The sequence below is a fragment of the Physeter macrocephalus genome, chromosome 19, assembly GCF_002837175.3.
Source record: "Physeter macrocephalus isolate SW-GA chromosome 19, ASM283717v5, whole genome shotgun sequence".
Taxonomy (NCBI): Eukaryota; Metazoa; Chordata; class Mammalia; order Artiodactyla; family Physeteridae; genus Physeter; species Physeter macrocephalus.
In genome coordinates, this window is record NC_041232.1 from 70,937,182 (window position 1) to 70,953,791 (window position 16,610).

General features: G+C 52.8%; 1 protein-coding gene across 1 annotated transcript in view; it reads left to right on the plus strand.

Moving 5' to 3' along the window:
* The first annotated feature begins 584 nt into the window (after positions 1-584).
* ONECUT2 (one cut homeobox 2) overlaps positions 585-16,610 on the plus strand; it is a 40,366-nt gene continuing 24,340 nt past the window's right edge. Inside the window, exon 1 of the mRNA XM_007101457.2 lies at positions 585-1,803. Coding sequence (XP_007101519.2) covers positions 585-1,803 — 1,219 coding nt within the window. The remainder of the gene's footprint in view (positions 1,804-16,610) is intronic.

The following is a 16,610-nucleotide window of genomic DNA, read 5'->3' on the forward strand; positions in this document are numbered from 1 at the left end:
TCCAGTGGCAAAGGAGGAAAAAAAAAAAAAAAAAAAAAAAGGCACAGAACCGTCAGCCAAACCTGAAAGGCGCCGCCCCGCCCCCTCCTCAGCCATTGGCAGCTGTGCGCAGGAGGCCCGCCTCCCGGAGCAGTCGCGGCCACGCAGTGGCTGCTCGCGGCGCCCATCGGGCACTGCCCCGCCCCGGGTCCGGGAAGGTAGGTTGGCTGCCCCGGCGAGCGGCAGAGCCCTTCTGGACAGCTCCCGCTCACCCAAACAGAAGACGTCGGCACCGGAGCGGGCTCGGACATGGCTAGGCAGCGCGCCGCCCTGAGCGGCGGGACTCGGTGATCCCTCCCTCCTTCCCCGCCCCCTCCCGTCTCCCGCACACACGCCCCGTCCGCCCCCACCCCACCCCACCCCCACCCCGGGCGCGCCCGCCCGCCCGCAACCCGGGGCGCACACCCGCACGCACGCTCCCCCTCCACACGCTCACGCACTCTCGCGCCCTCCCTTGCTCCCGCGGCAGAGCTCCGCCACGCGCGCCTTGCCAGCCCGCCGGCCGCCCCCGCCGCCCCCGCCGCCCCCGGGCCCCGATGGACTGAATGAAGGCTGCCTACACCGCCTATCGATGCCTCACCAAAGACCTAGAAGGCTGCGCCATGAACCCGGAGCTGACAATGGAAAGTCTGGGCACTTTGCACGGGCCGGCCGGCGGCGGCAGCGGCGGGGGCGGCGGCGGGGGCGGCGGGGGCGGCGGCGGGGGCCCGGGCCATGAGCAGGAGCTGCTGGCCAGCACCAGCCCTCACCACGCGGGCCGCGGCGCCGCTGGCTCGCTGCGGGGCCCGCCGCCGCCGCCAACGGCGCACCAGGAGCTGGGCACGGCGGCAGCGGCGGCAGCGGCGGCGTCGCGCTCAGCCATGGTCACCAGCATGGCCTCGATCCTGGACGGCGGCGACTACCGGCCCGAGCTCTCCATCCCGCTCCATCATGCCATGAGCATGTCCTGCGACTCGTCCCCGCCCGGCATGGGCATGAGCAACACCTACACCACGCTGACGCCGCTCCAGCCGCTGCCGCCCATCTCCACCGTGTCGGACAAGTTCCACCACCCGCACCCGCACCCGCACCCGCACCCCCACCACCACCACCACCACCACCACCACCACCAGCGCCTGTCGGGCAACGTCAGCGGCAGCTTCACCCTCATGCGCGACGAGCGAGGGCTCCCGACCATGAACAACCTCTACAGCCCCTACAAGGAGATGCCCGGCATGAGCCAGAGCCTGTCCCCGCTGGCCGCCACACCGCTGGGCAACGGGCTGGGCGGCCTCCACAACGCGCAGCAGAGCCTGCCCAGCTACGGGCCCCCGGGCCACGACAAAATGCTCAGCCCCGACTTCGACGCGCACCACACTGCCGTGCTGACCCGCGGTCTGGGCACCCCGCCCGCGGCCATGATGTCGCACCTCAACGGCCTACACCACCCGGGCCACGCTCAGTCCCACGGGCCGGTGCTGGCGCCTAGCCGTGAGAGGCCACCCTCGTCCTCTTCGGGATCGCAGGTGGCCACATCAGGCCAGCTGGAGGAGATCAACACCAAAGAGGTGGCCCAGCGCATCACCGCCGAGCTGAAGCGCTACAGCATCCCACAGGCGATCTTTGCGCAGAGGGTGTTGTGCCGGTCTCAGGGGACTCTCTCCGACCTGCTCCGGAACCCCAAGCCGTGGAGTAAACTCAAATCTGGCAGGGAGACCTTCCGCAGGATGTGGAAGTGGCTGCAGGAGCCCGAGTTCCAGCGCATGTCTGCCTTACGCCTGGCAGGTAAGCCCAGAGGGTCTCCTGGAGCCAGGGTGCTGGGAGAGGGCTCCGGGGTGCCTGCGGCCCCGGGTGAGGGCGCTTAGCCACATCTCTGGGTTCTCGCCTCCTCTCCTCTCCACGCTTCCTATTTCTTCTCTACTTTATTTCTTCTTCTGTTTCCTCTTTCTCCTCTTCTTTCTGTTCTCCCTTTCTCTTACTTCTCTTCCTTCCTCCCTCCTTGTCTCCCGGGCTTCCTGACCGACCCCCACCTGCATTTTATTCGCACTTTGGTCAACGTGCCAACTCTGCCCTCTCCTTCCGACCGTACCCAGTTGTGGGAGTCGCGATGGGGGTGCGCCGTGGCCGCTAGGGGCCCTCTCTTTCCAGGACTCACAGGAAAGGGGGATTGCCTTTATTGGAAACCCTGTGCACTTGAACTCTTGCTTAGACAATACATTTCCAAGCTTGCTTAGGCAATACATTTCAGTTTTCCAAGCTGCCTGGTCTCCCTATATGGAGGCAGTTGGTGGGCGGGTGGGTGGGGAGCGGGAGGCAAACTTGTTTGGTCACTGACAAGAGTCACAGCCTTGCCCACGCGGAGAACGGGTGACCAGGATACAACAGCGCTTCCCGAGCCCGTTTCCGGCCTTGACATTGGCACGGGGACTTTATGATCGAAAGAGCGGGCTGGGGCCAGCTCCCTTGTCACTGCCCACAGTTAGGGGAGGGTTCAAGGACGAAGGTTGGGACTGCCACATCCACCTCTCTGGCAGGACGGGAGAAGAGCAACTAAGAGTAGAGAGCGTCCTGCCTCACTCGCCGGCCGCCCTTGCCCGGCTCCCAGCGTCTGCCAGGATTTGCCAAGGTTTGGGGCCTCCGGGAGAGACTGGGAGCTCGCGGGAAGAGGTGCAGAAAAATTAAGATGCAGGTTAGTTAACGCATCTTGGCCGCGGGCTACAGGCTCCGCCTTTGCATTAAGCGGACGCTGATTGTGCGCGTAGCTCGGCGACGGGGTGGGGGGCTGGCGGCCGGCGGGAGAGGACGGGTCGACGCATTGGTTACATTGTTCTGTAGCCGGCTTGGCTCTTTGTGCCTCCTCTAGCGGCAGAGCCGCGAGGTACAGCCCTCTATTGTTCTAGGAGCGCAGAAACCTCCTGTGTGGGCGGCGGGAACCAGAGAGAAAGGCGCAGCCGTGGCTGCGACTGGCACACAGTTGCGCTCACAGTTGCGCGCTTTAGTGCGCACAGACCCAGCGCGGTGCGCGTGGCAGTTGCGCTGCCCCCAGGACCCTGCCACGGGCCAAGAGGGGCAAAGTGTCCAGGCGCCCCACTGGGGAGGACGCACGGTACCCGACTGCAGGCCGAGATGGGCAGCTTCTTTTGGACTGAGGCTATCTCTCCCGATCGTCGGATTATCTGGCGGACAATTCGTGGTGGCAGTGATTTACATAGGTGCGGGTAGTGGGTAGCGCGCGGTTCCAAGCCGCACACAACGCGCTTCCGGAGCTGTGAGCTCAGGTTTCCTCTCCGGCTCCCCGGGGCTTTCCTCGCACCGCTGAGCCTGGCTTGTAGGGTGCACGGTACCTACGCCGGACAGGGCTGGGGCTGTGTGACAGGCAGCGTGTTCGCCCAGGCTTGGGGAGGGGGCGTTTCCACTGACAGCCTCCGCCTTTGCCCGCTGTTGGAGGATTCGGATCTCCAGTCAGTAATCTCCCCGCAGTGTTGATCTGAAAAGGTAAAGAAACTAGCCCCCCCCGCCAGGGGCTTCCCCACATCGGTGGACTCCAAATAGTTCTGCATGGATTTAGAAACCTACTTTATCTTTTTCCTCATTTAGCTTACTGTTCATCCTCTCCTACAATTTTCTTTGATTGCTCTTGGTTCTTCGCAAAGATTAAGCAGTGAATAGAGAGTATTCGCGAAAAACTGGAAGCTTACTGACAATTCCAAACAGCGTGGTACCCCTTTGTCTTAGGCCCCTGAAAATGCCTTTAGTCCCTCACGGGTGAGTTTTAGCAAGGGCTGGCTTCTTGGGCACAGGCAGCCAGAAGAAACTTGGCAGCTGGCCTTGAGGAGGGGGGACCAGGGTAAGGTAAAGGCAGGATGACAGCTATTCTACTCCGGCTGATCTCAGAGCGCTGCCGCCCCCTCACGCCTGTCCCGAAAAAGACAGAGATTTTTAAAACACGTGCCCTCTGCCAATGTATGTCTGAAAGTGATTTGGAAAGTAATGCTTTGCTGGCTAGCTGGTCTCAAGCATTTTTGCAACAGCATTGCTGGGATGGGGGAGAGTGTGGCGTCCCTGGGGGACCCCAGTTCCACCACCCACCACGGGAGAGTCCCGGGGCCACTCCTCAGTGGCTGGCCTCAGGCAGCATCGGGGATTTTCAGAGCAGGAGCAAGAAAGCCCCCTCAGTGGGAGTCTGAAAGCCTCCTTCAGCGACTGGGAATTTCCTGCGAGGGACCCCGCTTTGCTCAAGCATTCAAATGTGAGTCTGTTTTATTACCCAGAGTTGAAAAGGGACAAGAGCTTCAGCCTTTTTATCTGGCCATTTGATCAGCAACTACAAGTGTGTTGCGTGGTTATTATTACATAGGAAGCTTTTCAGTTTGGGGTCAGTAGATCAGTCTCTTCAGACCTGATGCAGAAGCTGGTACTGGTATTATGTGCTTGGAGCGCTAGGGGACAGGAGCAAATGGAGAAGAAAAGCTGAGGCCTTCTTCTCTAGGAGTATGGATCGGAATCTCGCCAGGACGCTGCCGAGGGCCCACACCGTTGAGCTCTGGGGGTTAAACAATCCCAGTGACTCTACAGGGCAGCTCTGCCTGACTCCCAGGCCCGAACCTCGCCGAGACCGACCAGCCCCCCATCTCATCGAGACCAGTTCTCTCTCTCAATCTCTCTCTCTCTCCCTCCCCCACCCCCCTCTCTCTCTCCCCTTTTAATTTCCCGTTCTCTTTCTCATTTCGGGTCTCGCCAGAGGTAAGCAAATAGGGGTTTGAGGGACCGCAGAGTTAAAATGCCTGATTTGGGCCAGTGTCGGCAACTTCACCCCTTAGGTGAAGTACACCCCCGTCACAACAGAAGCGCCGACGGCCTCGGTGTATCCACAGCCCCGTGACAGCATTTCAAAAGGCAAGGGAGAAGGTGGGGGAACTCAGATTGCCTCAACAGTAGATTTCAGAGCAATGGGCTCCAAGTGCACGACCTCGTTCATAAAGGGTGGCGAGGGCCGAAACTTTGCAACCCATGCGGGCTTGGGTCTCTTCCGCGGTCCCCGGGTCTGGCTCCCGCAGATCAGTTTTTATTAACCCGTCAAGAGGCGGCGAGGACAAACTCCAGCGTGTTCAAGCACAAACCCTCACTGGCTTTGAGCCCAAGAGGCCTCTGAACTAAGCACACACGAACCAGGAGGGACCGAGAGAACCCAGGCAAGAAAGTGGATGGGCGCCTCGCGGAGGACGATCGAGGCCCCGGTGGCGGCAGTGGTTTCCTCCAACTTCTGGAAGACAGAGCAGAGACCCTCCGACGACACACCCTGCCGAGGTTTCCGCCTTCTGTGAGCCGGGCTCCCGGGGCGACCCGCCCCGAGCCTGCCTCGCGTCCCCGCGGCGAACAGACGCCTGGCCCTCCCCAGGCAGCAGCTCCCAGCGGCCAGTCTGGAGCCAACTCTTGTTGAGGCAGCGGAGGGCCCTTAACCAACCCAACGGGATGTCGCCTGGGCCACCTGACGCCCGCGGCAACGTAGCGTGGCCAGGGCAGAACGCTTCGGCGCCTGCCAGGGGCACCACGTGCGTGCGCGGCTCCTTTTGGCGCCAGGGGACGTCCTCAAGCCACCCTAAGCCTAGGGACGAAGGCGGGGACCTCATCCGCAGAGACCCGCACCCCGACTCCCACCCCTCCCTCTGGGCAGCCTCTCGGCCGGGCTCAGCCGGGCTCTCCCGAAGGTTTAGTTCGGGATCCGAGCCGGAGAGGCCGAATGTAGCCCACGTCGGTACGGAACACAAGATGTTTTCTCCTGCTGGCTGGTCGGATTAATAATTGAAAAGCTCGCTACCATCCTTGCTTGGTCAAGTCCCCGGTGCCTCGAGAACACCTTCCCAACTCGCATTAGGGTGGGCGGGAGCTGGGCCGAGCCGGCGGGACGCGAGGGAGGTTAGTGAACCCGCGGGCGAGAAGTATCCTGGGTCACCGGGCGCCCTCGATGTGAGAGGCTGCGCATTTATTTTTATTCCAGGCTTTCCACCCTGTGGTTATGTCACTTTCTCAAACAAATGTGTATATGGAGGGAGATCGATGCTGATAATGTTTAGAAGATTAAAAGAGCATTAATGCTGGCAACGGTAACGTTAACGTGTGGACCCAGATTTCATTGATCTGGAACTTGATCCGGCGCGTTTCCAGTAAGCCCGACGGCGCCCTCTTCCCAGCAGAGCGCTCGCCAGCGGCCTGGCTCCCCGGCGCTCCCGCCGCGCTGCTCCCCCAGCTCCAGGCGGGTTCTCGGGTCTGGCCGCTGCTTCACCCCGCGCGGCCGCAGCCCGCCGCTTCCTACTCGAGGTTTCCTGCTGTCGCCAGGCTGCCCGCCCTCCCCGCCAGTCCCCGCGCGCGCGCAACACCGCTTTCTGCGCTCCCTGCCGCGGGCTCTGCGGGGGGTTGGTATACCGAAGGCGTCGCACGGGACGGCGCCCGAGTCCTCCCAGTCCTCTCGTGCTTAGGGTGCCTTCGCCTCTGCCCCGCGCGGCCCGCATCTGGTCCAGCAGGGCCGGGGGCGACTTCTTTCCTCCACGGAAACCATCCGGGAAATTTGGTCTCCTCACCATATGCGGGAACGTCCAAGCCGAGCTTTAGAAACGATGTCTCTAAAGAGAAAAACAAATATCATGTATTAACGCATATATGTGGGACCCTAGAAAAACTGGTACAGGTGAACTTCCTTGCAAAGCAGAGACAGAGACACAGACGTATAGAAACGACGTCTTTAAAGCTGCCTGCTAACCTCGCAGCTTCCTGATCCGCGGATCCGCTCCATCCTTGTTTTCATTAAGAAAGAACATTCTCATGAAATGTTCCCATTCGCAGACTTTCTAAACTGGTGCATTACACGGACAGTTAAACGAGGCCCCAGTGACAATGGCCTGGGCTTCATCCCTCAGAATGGTCTGCTCTGGGCTAATTGGGTCAACCAGAGAAGAATCTTGCTTCTTGCCCGGGCTGGTGAGAAACACCAGCCTGGGGAACTGCCCCGCCCCAGCTCCCCTTCCCACCAGCTGGAGAGATATTCCCCTCTGAGACGGGGGACTCAGGCCTGGCCCTAGGAGAGAGGTTTTCTCTGAGACACCTGCCTTGACGGGAAAAGAAAGACCTTCAAAGCTGTCCCTTCCCGCCGGCAGGAAGACCTCCACATCCTGCCAACCGCTCTTTTTGCCAAATGGCTTATTCTTCCAGAAGGAACACTAAGGTGGATGAAGGAAAGAAAGAGCTGGGGACGGTAGTGGGGGTGAGATAAGAACTAAATTGTTCGGATTTTTTGAAATTATAAATCCTCCAGTTTTAGAAATACTAAGCTTTTCCTTCAAGGGAAGATTTCAACCTGGACGAAAAGGAGTGTTTTCCTTCCTTCTCCAAGAACGAAATGAGAAAAAGGAGGAAGGAAAGGAGAGAGAAAAAAAAAAACCAAGTCTTGAGTTATTCTGCTTTGCCATGTGGCAAAGGGAAAGCGGTCATTTCTTTCTGTCCTCCCCAGAGATAGGGGTCATCTTCCTTCCAGCGGGTTTTCTTGGAGAGGAGCTTTGATACAGCTCCTTGATTCCTAGTCAGAACGAGCCCTACCCCTCTTCTGAAGACCTACGGTGAACTAGGTCAGGTGATCAGATACAGAAACCAGAACGGGCTCGAGGTTTCCTTTTGGTGAGGAAGACAGCGGGCCCCTCCCCTCAAGCTCCTGGTGAAGGGCTCTTAGGTTCGGGGAGGGGCGAGTGGGCTTTTGGAGGGTGGAATCTTAGACTCTCCTCCAGCCCCATCTTAGAATCCCCAAACAGGGCTGGATTCCTGGTGAATGGTGAGGGTGGGGCAGAGGGGAAACTGAGCCCCCCAGATTCTCTGTGTCTCTGAGAGCGGCCCCACTTCTCTCTAGAGACACGTGTCTGCCCAGAGGTAACAGGGGACCCTGGGCAGGGTTTACCTTCTAGAGCTCCAGGCCTGAACCCTGAGGGGGAAAGAGGCTGCCTCTCCAGCTTTCTTCAAACCAAAATTTCACTTCAGGGTCGCCTCTTGATTTTCTGGGCTTTAGAACCTGTTTCTAAAGGAAGATCAGAGGAAGGGGGTTGAAGAGTTCTCAGGGAAGAAGGTACTGGACACCACCGCACTGTTGCTGGTGGCTGGTGTTGGTAGAAACTGTCTTGAGGGAAAGTGGTATCCTGTCGGGGTATCCCTGGAGGGATGAAAACCTCAGAAGAGGAGCAGAGAGATTTAGTTTCTGGGCTCTTTTGCCAAAGAAAGGAAAATGAGGCGGGAATACATAGAAAGAATTGTCTGGATAAAGGGCCCTGGGGAAAAGGGTGAATATCGAGGAACACTGGGCCTTAAACTTCATCTACAGATTCTGGATTATACTTGTCCCCGACCCTCTCAGAGATCCTTGTTTTTCCTGACCTGGGGAAAATTGCTTCCTCTGAGGGGATACTTTTCTTGGTGGGGAGAGACCATTATGAGGGAACCCAACAGGTATATTTATACTGTCAGGTACAGAGCCTGCTCAAGGTGGGCTGGGGGCCCATCAGCACCCCCTTTCATCACCCAGTCTGTCCCCCTAATGCACTTCAGTGCCTGTGGGAAAAGCTTGATTTTTGATTTCCAAGTCTCACTCCAGGTGAAGACTCTGAGAAATGTACACAGGTTTTTATAGGGACAGGTAGGAGGAGCTGGGGAGGTTGACTGGGTAACTCAGCCCATCTGAGGCATGGCAAGGCGTGGAGGCAGGCTGTGGGCTGTGCAGACAGAGCTAGTCTCACTGGGGGAGACGTGGACATTGTGGACATTGTTGTGAAAAACTGTCCGACACAAATTGTCCCAGAGGGAAGGGAGGCTCTGCGTTCCACCTTGGCGCCTCTCTCGCCATTTGAAGATCCATTACTCTTGTGTAGAAAGCAGACTTTGTTTGGGTTGGAAGCACACCTCCAATGTAATTTAATCAGCATTGGACTTCGGCTCATGTAATCAAATATACATATACTTTCTCCTGCAGGAAGAAAAATAATTTCTCTGTAACTGGTATTGACTTGAAGTCATGTAATCTCTGGAAAGCATCACGTTTTTAAAGGGAAAGGTAAAATTAAGGGGGAAAGAACCCACGGTTTCAGTGGTTTGCCTTTTAATAGCTAAGAGAGCCAGTTACCATCTAAGAAAGGACAGAAGGAGAATTCTAGAGCTGAAATGCATGGGCTGCTCCAATTGTAGGCATCCCACTCCAGCTTCGTCTGTGTAGTCAACCTCCCAGATCTATACTGGTAGGAAACAAGGTTGACTGGCTCCAGATCCTAGGAATTTGGGCTTTATGTTTATGTTGGGTTGAGGCATCTTTGGAAGAGTCTGGAGCTCCATTGCTCCATTTTTTTCTGTCCTCTTTGGAGAGACCACAGGCGGCAGCAGCATGATCCCAGTGGGCAGCAAGCCCACCCCACCCCCAGGGCCTTGAGCCTTAAGCTCTGCCCTAGAGCATCGCCCTAGAGCAAGCTTGGACTCCCCACCCCCAGGGCGAGGCTCTGGGCTTTACCCAGGTTGGGTCTGTTAGGGAATCTGTTGTAAACACAGATCCATTGATTTGCATTTGTCAGAGAGTAAAGTTAAACCAGTGAAAAGAGAAGCCCTTACCCTTTTATGCAGGGCCAGGGAAACCTTTCATATCGATCCTATTGATCCAACCTTTCCCTTTAAGGAAACCACATAGTTAAAGACCCTCATTCAATAGATGTACCCTTTGTGCTTGTGATATTCCTTTAAGTGTTCTCATCTAGGATAGCTGGGCATTAAGCCCACACTCCAAACCAAACAAAAATGAAAAGCGGGTAGGAGGGGAGGAGTCAAGAGGCAGAATTGTGGGAAGTGAAACTGAATCAAGGTGAAATGTGTAATGACTTGGTTGGGGACTGTTTTTCTCGTTCTTCTAAGATGACATGCAGGGATAAGGACAAAGTAGATGCATTTAGCGATCTCCTCTTTTCTCTTCTCTCTCTTTCCCTCCCCCCAAAACAAAATTTGTTTAGATGCCAGAGTAACAACATCACAGGAACATCATCTTCTGCTGTAAAATTATTGCAATCAAGCCACTAGCTTGGTTCATTTACACTGGTTCACTTAAAGGCAGTGATACTTCCACAAAAATTATTTTGGTTCATTTGTAGCAAATTGGGAATAAAATTGTCCCCAGAAATGCAATATTTTGGACTCTATGAGCATGAACACAGAAGTCACTTTCAAAGAGAAGGGCTTGGAGTTGTGTGTTCTGATGGAAGTAGGTAGAAACCAGACCAGGAGTAGGGTACAACTTTTTCTTATTGAGCAGTGTAGATGGAACAGGAATTGCTAAATATTGCTCGGTACCTTTTGTGTTTGCAGAAATGAAAATGAAAGTCCCCTTTGTTTCCAGAACTGTTGGCATGATCCGTTTTATTTCCTCCTTGACCCTTTTTGTTCTGTAAATAACATCCATTTGTGATTTTTTTTTTTCAACATGTTCCATGCGCTATTCCTAATTGGCTATCTCTTGGGTTGTGTTCAGACATTCATGTTTGTTTTATGTGATTGAAAAATATTAATGATTCCTTAGGTGAGCTAATGTATTTATCTGCTGAGTGAGTTCAAAGGGCAGAGTTCAGCTGCGGTTCAGGTTAATTGAACAGGAAGCAGTGAGCTTTCCAGTCTGTGTTGAACAAGGGACCAGTTCCTTAAAATATCACACTCAGCAAACACACAATTTCAGTGTCTTCATCCTGGAGTCTGATGTAAGAGGCTCAGATCAACTTGGATTGCTTGTTTAAAAACCCAAAGCAAAGCACAGCAACTGCAACGAAGCCCCCGAGTCCCCCTCAGGGAAGAAGAGTTTTCTCATTGGCTAATTGCTTTATTGGTAGCACTGACCTGCAGAGCAGCTGCAGGGGCCTGGATGAAGGCTTAGGCCTCAGAATAATGTGCTCCATTAGAACAGGGCAAGGCATTTTTTGTTGACTCAATTGGAGCTCCCTGCAAAGTGCCATTAACGCGGGCCCAACCGCATGTGTGTTGCAAAAGGCAAAGGTCACGCCAGTCAGGCTGTAGGCACAGCCAGCTCTGCCCTGGTGGGAGGGAGGGCATCCTGTTGGCATTGCCCTCTTCAAGCTTGGCCCAGCCCCACGGGCCCCTCCAGGGCTTTGACCAAAGCAAGCACTTGCACAACTTGTTTACATTTCCCAGTTGCTGAATCATGTTATTGATGATTACACAGTTTTGATTTGAGCACCATCAATCACACATGAGAAAAAAATCCTCCCCACTGACCCTCTCTTTCTTATTTATGTTCCCTTCATCATTGCGTATTACAGTAAATAGAATGGTGCACACGGTCCTTTTTAGCAAAGTGCTTGGATCAAGAGGAAGACAGACCTCCAAACCTGGCTAGGGGGTTGTTTAGCAGAAAGGAAGTTTGAGGTGGAGCCAGGAGCACAGTCAAGGCTTCTACCAAAAGCACCTTGAGCTAGAGTGCCACCTGCCGGGAGTCTTCTAACTGCAACAAGCCTTGCACCTCTAAGGCGCCCAGGCTCTTTTCTTCACTTTATTCCTAGTGTCTGTGTCTCCATTCCCCACCCTTCTGACCAGTACCCGTATTTTCCTAGAAATTTCTTAGGGGACTTTCTCCTGGTCCTTTGGAACTCTAACCTCTGCGTCTCCGAATTTGTTGCCAAGGAGAAATCAGCGGTTTTGCTGTGATGGGTAAAGGTGTTTCACCCACCCTGCACACTGAGGTAATAGTCTCCTGCTTGAGAGATGAGGGGCAGAGAAGGCAAAAAATATCTGTGGGAGAGAAGAGGAATGGTTATGTGTGTAAGAGAAACGGCTCAGTTGATGGTGCCAGTGAGGGCTGTACCAACTGTAAGGTGCTCTGCAAAGGCAAAGTATTGTACGAAGGAGAGGGGGTGAGAGAATTAGTATGGGCAGGGAGGACATCAGGAAAGAGATATGCCAGATCGGTGAGCCAGAGGTGGGCTCTGTGAAACCCCCTGGGAAGAGAAAAAGTGAACCAGCCATTTTGCAGTTGCAAAGAAGTAAGCCAGCGAGCTACACTTGGAGCCAAACCGTGGCGCTGGCTGTAGTTCTGTGGGCGGCAGCTGTTTCTAGACTTGCCTCACGTGGATCTGGGCCCGGAGCCCCTGACAGCCGGTCGTCTGTGCGTGGGTTGCAGCCTCCACGCCTCGATGCAGGCTTCAGCACCACGAACAGCGCCACGGAGGGCCCCGGCAGCCAGCGCGCCCAGTCCGGGGTCTGAGCAAGTTTGCATCTCACCCCAGAGAAGGGAGATGATGGGTCCTCTACCGGGTTAAATCCGGGCAGGACCCCGATCAGTAGCTCCAGCTCTCTAGATGTCGGAGCACAGACACAACAGGGCCTCCGATTTTCCTCCCTCGGCCCCGTGGCTTCGTTTCTCTGTGGGAGGTCAGCGATAATAAAGGGAGAGGAGGCGATGGCGGTGAGAGGACAAAAGACGCTAAAGGACCCTTTCCTTTCCAAGAGGAAGAACATTACCTCTGTCGGGGGCGGAGAGAATGAAATGTTTTTCTCCATGTTCCTCGCTTCTGCAGGCGCTGACTGCTACGCTCAGCACGGTATTTCAGATCGAGGGTTTCCTTTCAAGGTTTACGGTCTGGCTGCCCTACACACAAATATACAAAAACGGATTTCCCCTCCCCCCGCCACCCCTGCCTCCACGTGAGTTTTGCAAACATGGTTTTCATTATATGAAGCAAGATTCTCACATTATATCAGCAGTAATGTTGCCAGGCTACCTTCAATAAATCTAGAAAGTGGGTTTGATTTTTTGAGAGTTTTCCTTGATGGGGCTCTCTTTAAGAGGAACCTCTCCACCGCTTCTGTGGGCCAAGGGTTGTGTCACTTCCACGAGGCCACACAACGGAGTCACATGGCCCTGGCCACGGTGAGAGCTGACATTAGGCACTGACCCCTGACTCTGGCTGTTTTCAATCAGTAGCTCTGCTTTATTTGTGTTTTTATTACAGAGAAAGGAGGCAGGTGGGTCCTTTTGGTCTGTGATTAAGCACAACTCCCATCTCTTTAGGTTTCTAGTAAAATGGCCCTTGACTTCCCAAAGCTAATTAAAATGTGAAACTTTTGCTTTACATCAAGAAACTTTAGTTCAAGCCTAATTTATTGTTAAAGTGGTTCTCGGGGAGCGGAGCATAGGAACAGACGAGTGTATCCCCTTTAAACAGAAAGTCAAGGGCATGATAAATGAGATTTTCTTCCCTGTGACAATTCATCTTTAAATTCCAAGTGGCTCTTGGATGAAAGGAAGAAAATGCAGCCCCAAACAAAACAAATCTGGTAGAGCATTCACTCTCAGTGTTGAAAAAAATCATTTTCTGTGTCTAAATACCTAAACTCTTGCTCTATAAATGAGCAGGAACATATTTGAATTAGATCTAAGAACTGGTTTTAAATCTATTTGATAAACACTGATTAAAGCAGTTTCTTCAAGTCCTATGATCTTTGCATTTGCAGGCATGCATTTCCTAGTAGTTGCTGGGTTACACTATCAAAACCTTTTCCGGTAAAACGTGGATTTGACAGTAAGCAAAGCCTTTTTTTTAAAGTCTATTTTATATGCATCACTGCATCTTATTAAAATAAGGCCGTGCACTCTGCAAGGCCTTATACTAAATGCATTTCCTTTCTAGTGAACTCAATGTGGTTTTTAAAAGATATTTTGACAAGACTGCAGTGTAAACAGTACCTCCCCAATAGTCTTCTTTGACTCCAGATACTAAAAAAAAAAAAAAAAAAGTGTGGATTAAAAGAACCTTTTGTTCTTCTGAAACAGAGCGACAGGTTTCCAAATCTAAAGGGTTTTTTTGTTTTTTTGTTTTTAAGTCTTGGATTCAGATGCCTCCTAACATATACCAGAGTTTATATCAGTTCATGTTCAAGGCATGAGAGTGAATTCTTCAGTCACTCTCGATGTTTAACCCTTCCCATCCTTTAAAAAAAAATTATTGTTCTGAAAAGGAAGAGACGCTCTTCCTGCTGAAAACCAATTCTTTGACCTCATTCTGGGCCCCTGCCTCTCCTACCTTCTCAGGACCTAATCCCTTCCTGTGTTTATAACCTCTTCTTAGCATTTTCCCATCCGTATTTTTGTGCTCCAGACTCTCCTATATTTTCTTAATGCTCCCCCGACACCTGTTCCAACTTGCGCTCTTCCCTCCCTTCACTTCTAGAAAGAGTTGCCATAACTCAGTATCTGTTTTTCACCTCCCCTTTCAGTCCCAGCCCTTTGCTGTCTCATTCTGGCCACTCCTGTTTGCTAAATCTGCTCTCACCAATGTCACTGTTGAGGTCTTTGTAGCTAAAGCCAATGGGTGTTCCTCAGTGCTTACCTTGACTTGGCCCCTCCATGGCATGTGACACACTCCTGACCACGCTTCTGAAATACTGTACTCTCTTATTTTCCTTTCTGGAATTCTGGCTGTTGCTTCTCGGTCTCCTTTCTGGGCTCTCTCCACCTAGCTCAGCATTCAGGCCTAGGCCATTCTATTTATTCATTCATCATACTCACCCCAGAAGACTGCATCTGTTTGGTTGTCATCGTGCTATGCTGAGGACTTTTAGGTCTCTCTCCCGCGCTGATATCTCTCCTGAGTTCCAGGTCCCCTATTTCCTTCTGCATCTGGACATCTTTGCCTGGGTGGCCTCAAACTCAGTCCATCTCAAAGTGAACTCATTTTTCTTAACCCCCAGCCCCCCCCACCACCACCACCAAATAACGAGTCTCTTCTTTTATTCTCTCTCTCTTTCAGTAATATCATCTTGTACACAGACTCTCAAGCCAAAAACCAGGAAGTCAACTCAAACTCTTTCCTTTTCCCCCAAGTCAGCCATACTAGCCATGTGGATTATACCTCCTAAATATCTGTCTCCATCCCCCTCCACTGCTGCCCTTGTTGGAGGCATCACCAATTTCAACAGCCTCCTGACTGGTCTCCCTATCTCCAGTCTTGCCTTTTCCCATCCATTTTCCAACCTTAAGCCACAGTGATTTTTCTGGAACCCAAATCTGACCACAGTTCACTGTTGTTTAAAACTCTTTGTTAGCTCCCTTTGACCATTGGTGAAGGTACAGATCCCTGAGCAGGATAGACTAACCCCTGCTCACCTCCAGCCTCATCTCCCATCACTCCACCCATTTACTTTGCGTGCAAGACATGCTGTACTGCTAGCTCCTCAAACCCACCAGGCCATTCCTTTAGCCTACAACACTTTTTCCCTCACTCAACTAACCTCACCTCCAAATCTTGGCCTAAAGTTCCTTATCTTTAAACGAAATCTTGGCTTAAAGGTCTAGGAAGTTTTCTCTGGTCTCCTACATTGGGATCTCCCTGGACTACCTACCCCATTTCACATAGAACACAGATAGGTATCACCTGCTTACCTGTCAGTGTCCTCCCCCCGCCCCAGATTGTAGGTTCTATGACACCAAAGGTTGGATAGAGCATGTGATAGGCAGCCAGTAAATATCCATGAATAAATTAATGAATACCTTTATATGACATTGTTTCTGCCCATTTTACTCCCCCAAGTTAGTGGATGGCATTCGAAAAAGAATCATCAGTGTTGGTGCATCATTTGGAGATAGTATTTCACATTTCATGATATCGAGTTCTCATTGATGTCATTTTCCTCCTAAGCTAAGATACTACAGGTATGTGAGTTTTAAAGGGAATCTTGAAGTGGGGTTAAATCTCCTATCCAAAGTTTCAGACTAGTATCTCCAGTAAGGTGAGGGATGTGAAACGATCCCTAAACACTAGACTAGGGTGTTACCAGTTGACTCTAGTCTGCCAAGGGAACCTGCTCGAGCAGGTAGTTCTTGCTGTCCTGCTTATACATTGCCCTCTTCGCCACATCGATGTCCCTGCACGCTCCCTTCCTGCTGCCCGAAATGCCTCATCTCATCTGTCCCTCTCCAGATCCTCCCCGGCCACCACCTTAGGTCCTCCATCTCTGAACGTTCCCAGCAAACTCTAGCCCATTCTTTTTTCTCCCTTTGTTCAACTCTGGTTGCAGTCATCTGCTCCAAACTGCATAGCAGCTTCTTAGCTGGGGTCTTACACCCCTCTCTAGATCTCTCCTGTATCCCTTCCCTGTGGCTCTGTAGGGGAGATGCCATATCCTTGTGCCTCCCACAGCTGCTGGTCCATGGCTGAGCACAGAATAGGCATTTTTTTTTCAACTGAGTCATTTGATGCATTCCTGCCTATTTTTATGGACTCCTCTAATTTCAGTCACTCGGTTGGGGAGGTGGGGGAGTTAGGTTTTGTATGTCTACTTATAGCTGGCATTCTTTTCTAGCCTCTACTCTTTTTCTTTTTTTTTTTTTTTACATCTTTAGCCTCTACTCTTCAAATAGTATTCTTTTTTGTAAATATTTTTATCGTTGACAGAAATACTTGCTTACACAGTCAGAAATAGATTCCTGGGCTTCCCTGGTGGCGCAGTGGTTGAGGGTCTGCCTGCCGATGCAGGGGACACGGGTTCGTGCCCCGGTCCGGGAGGATCCCACATGTCGC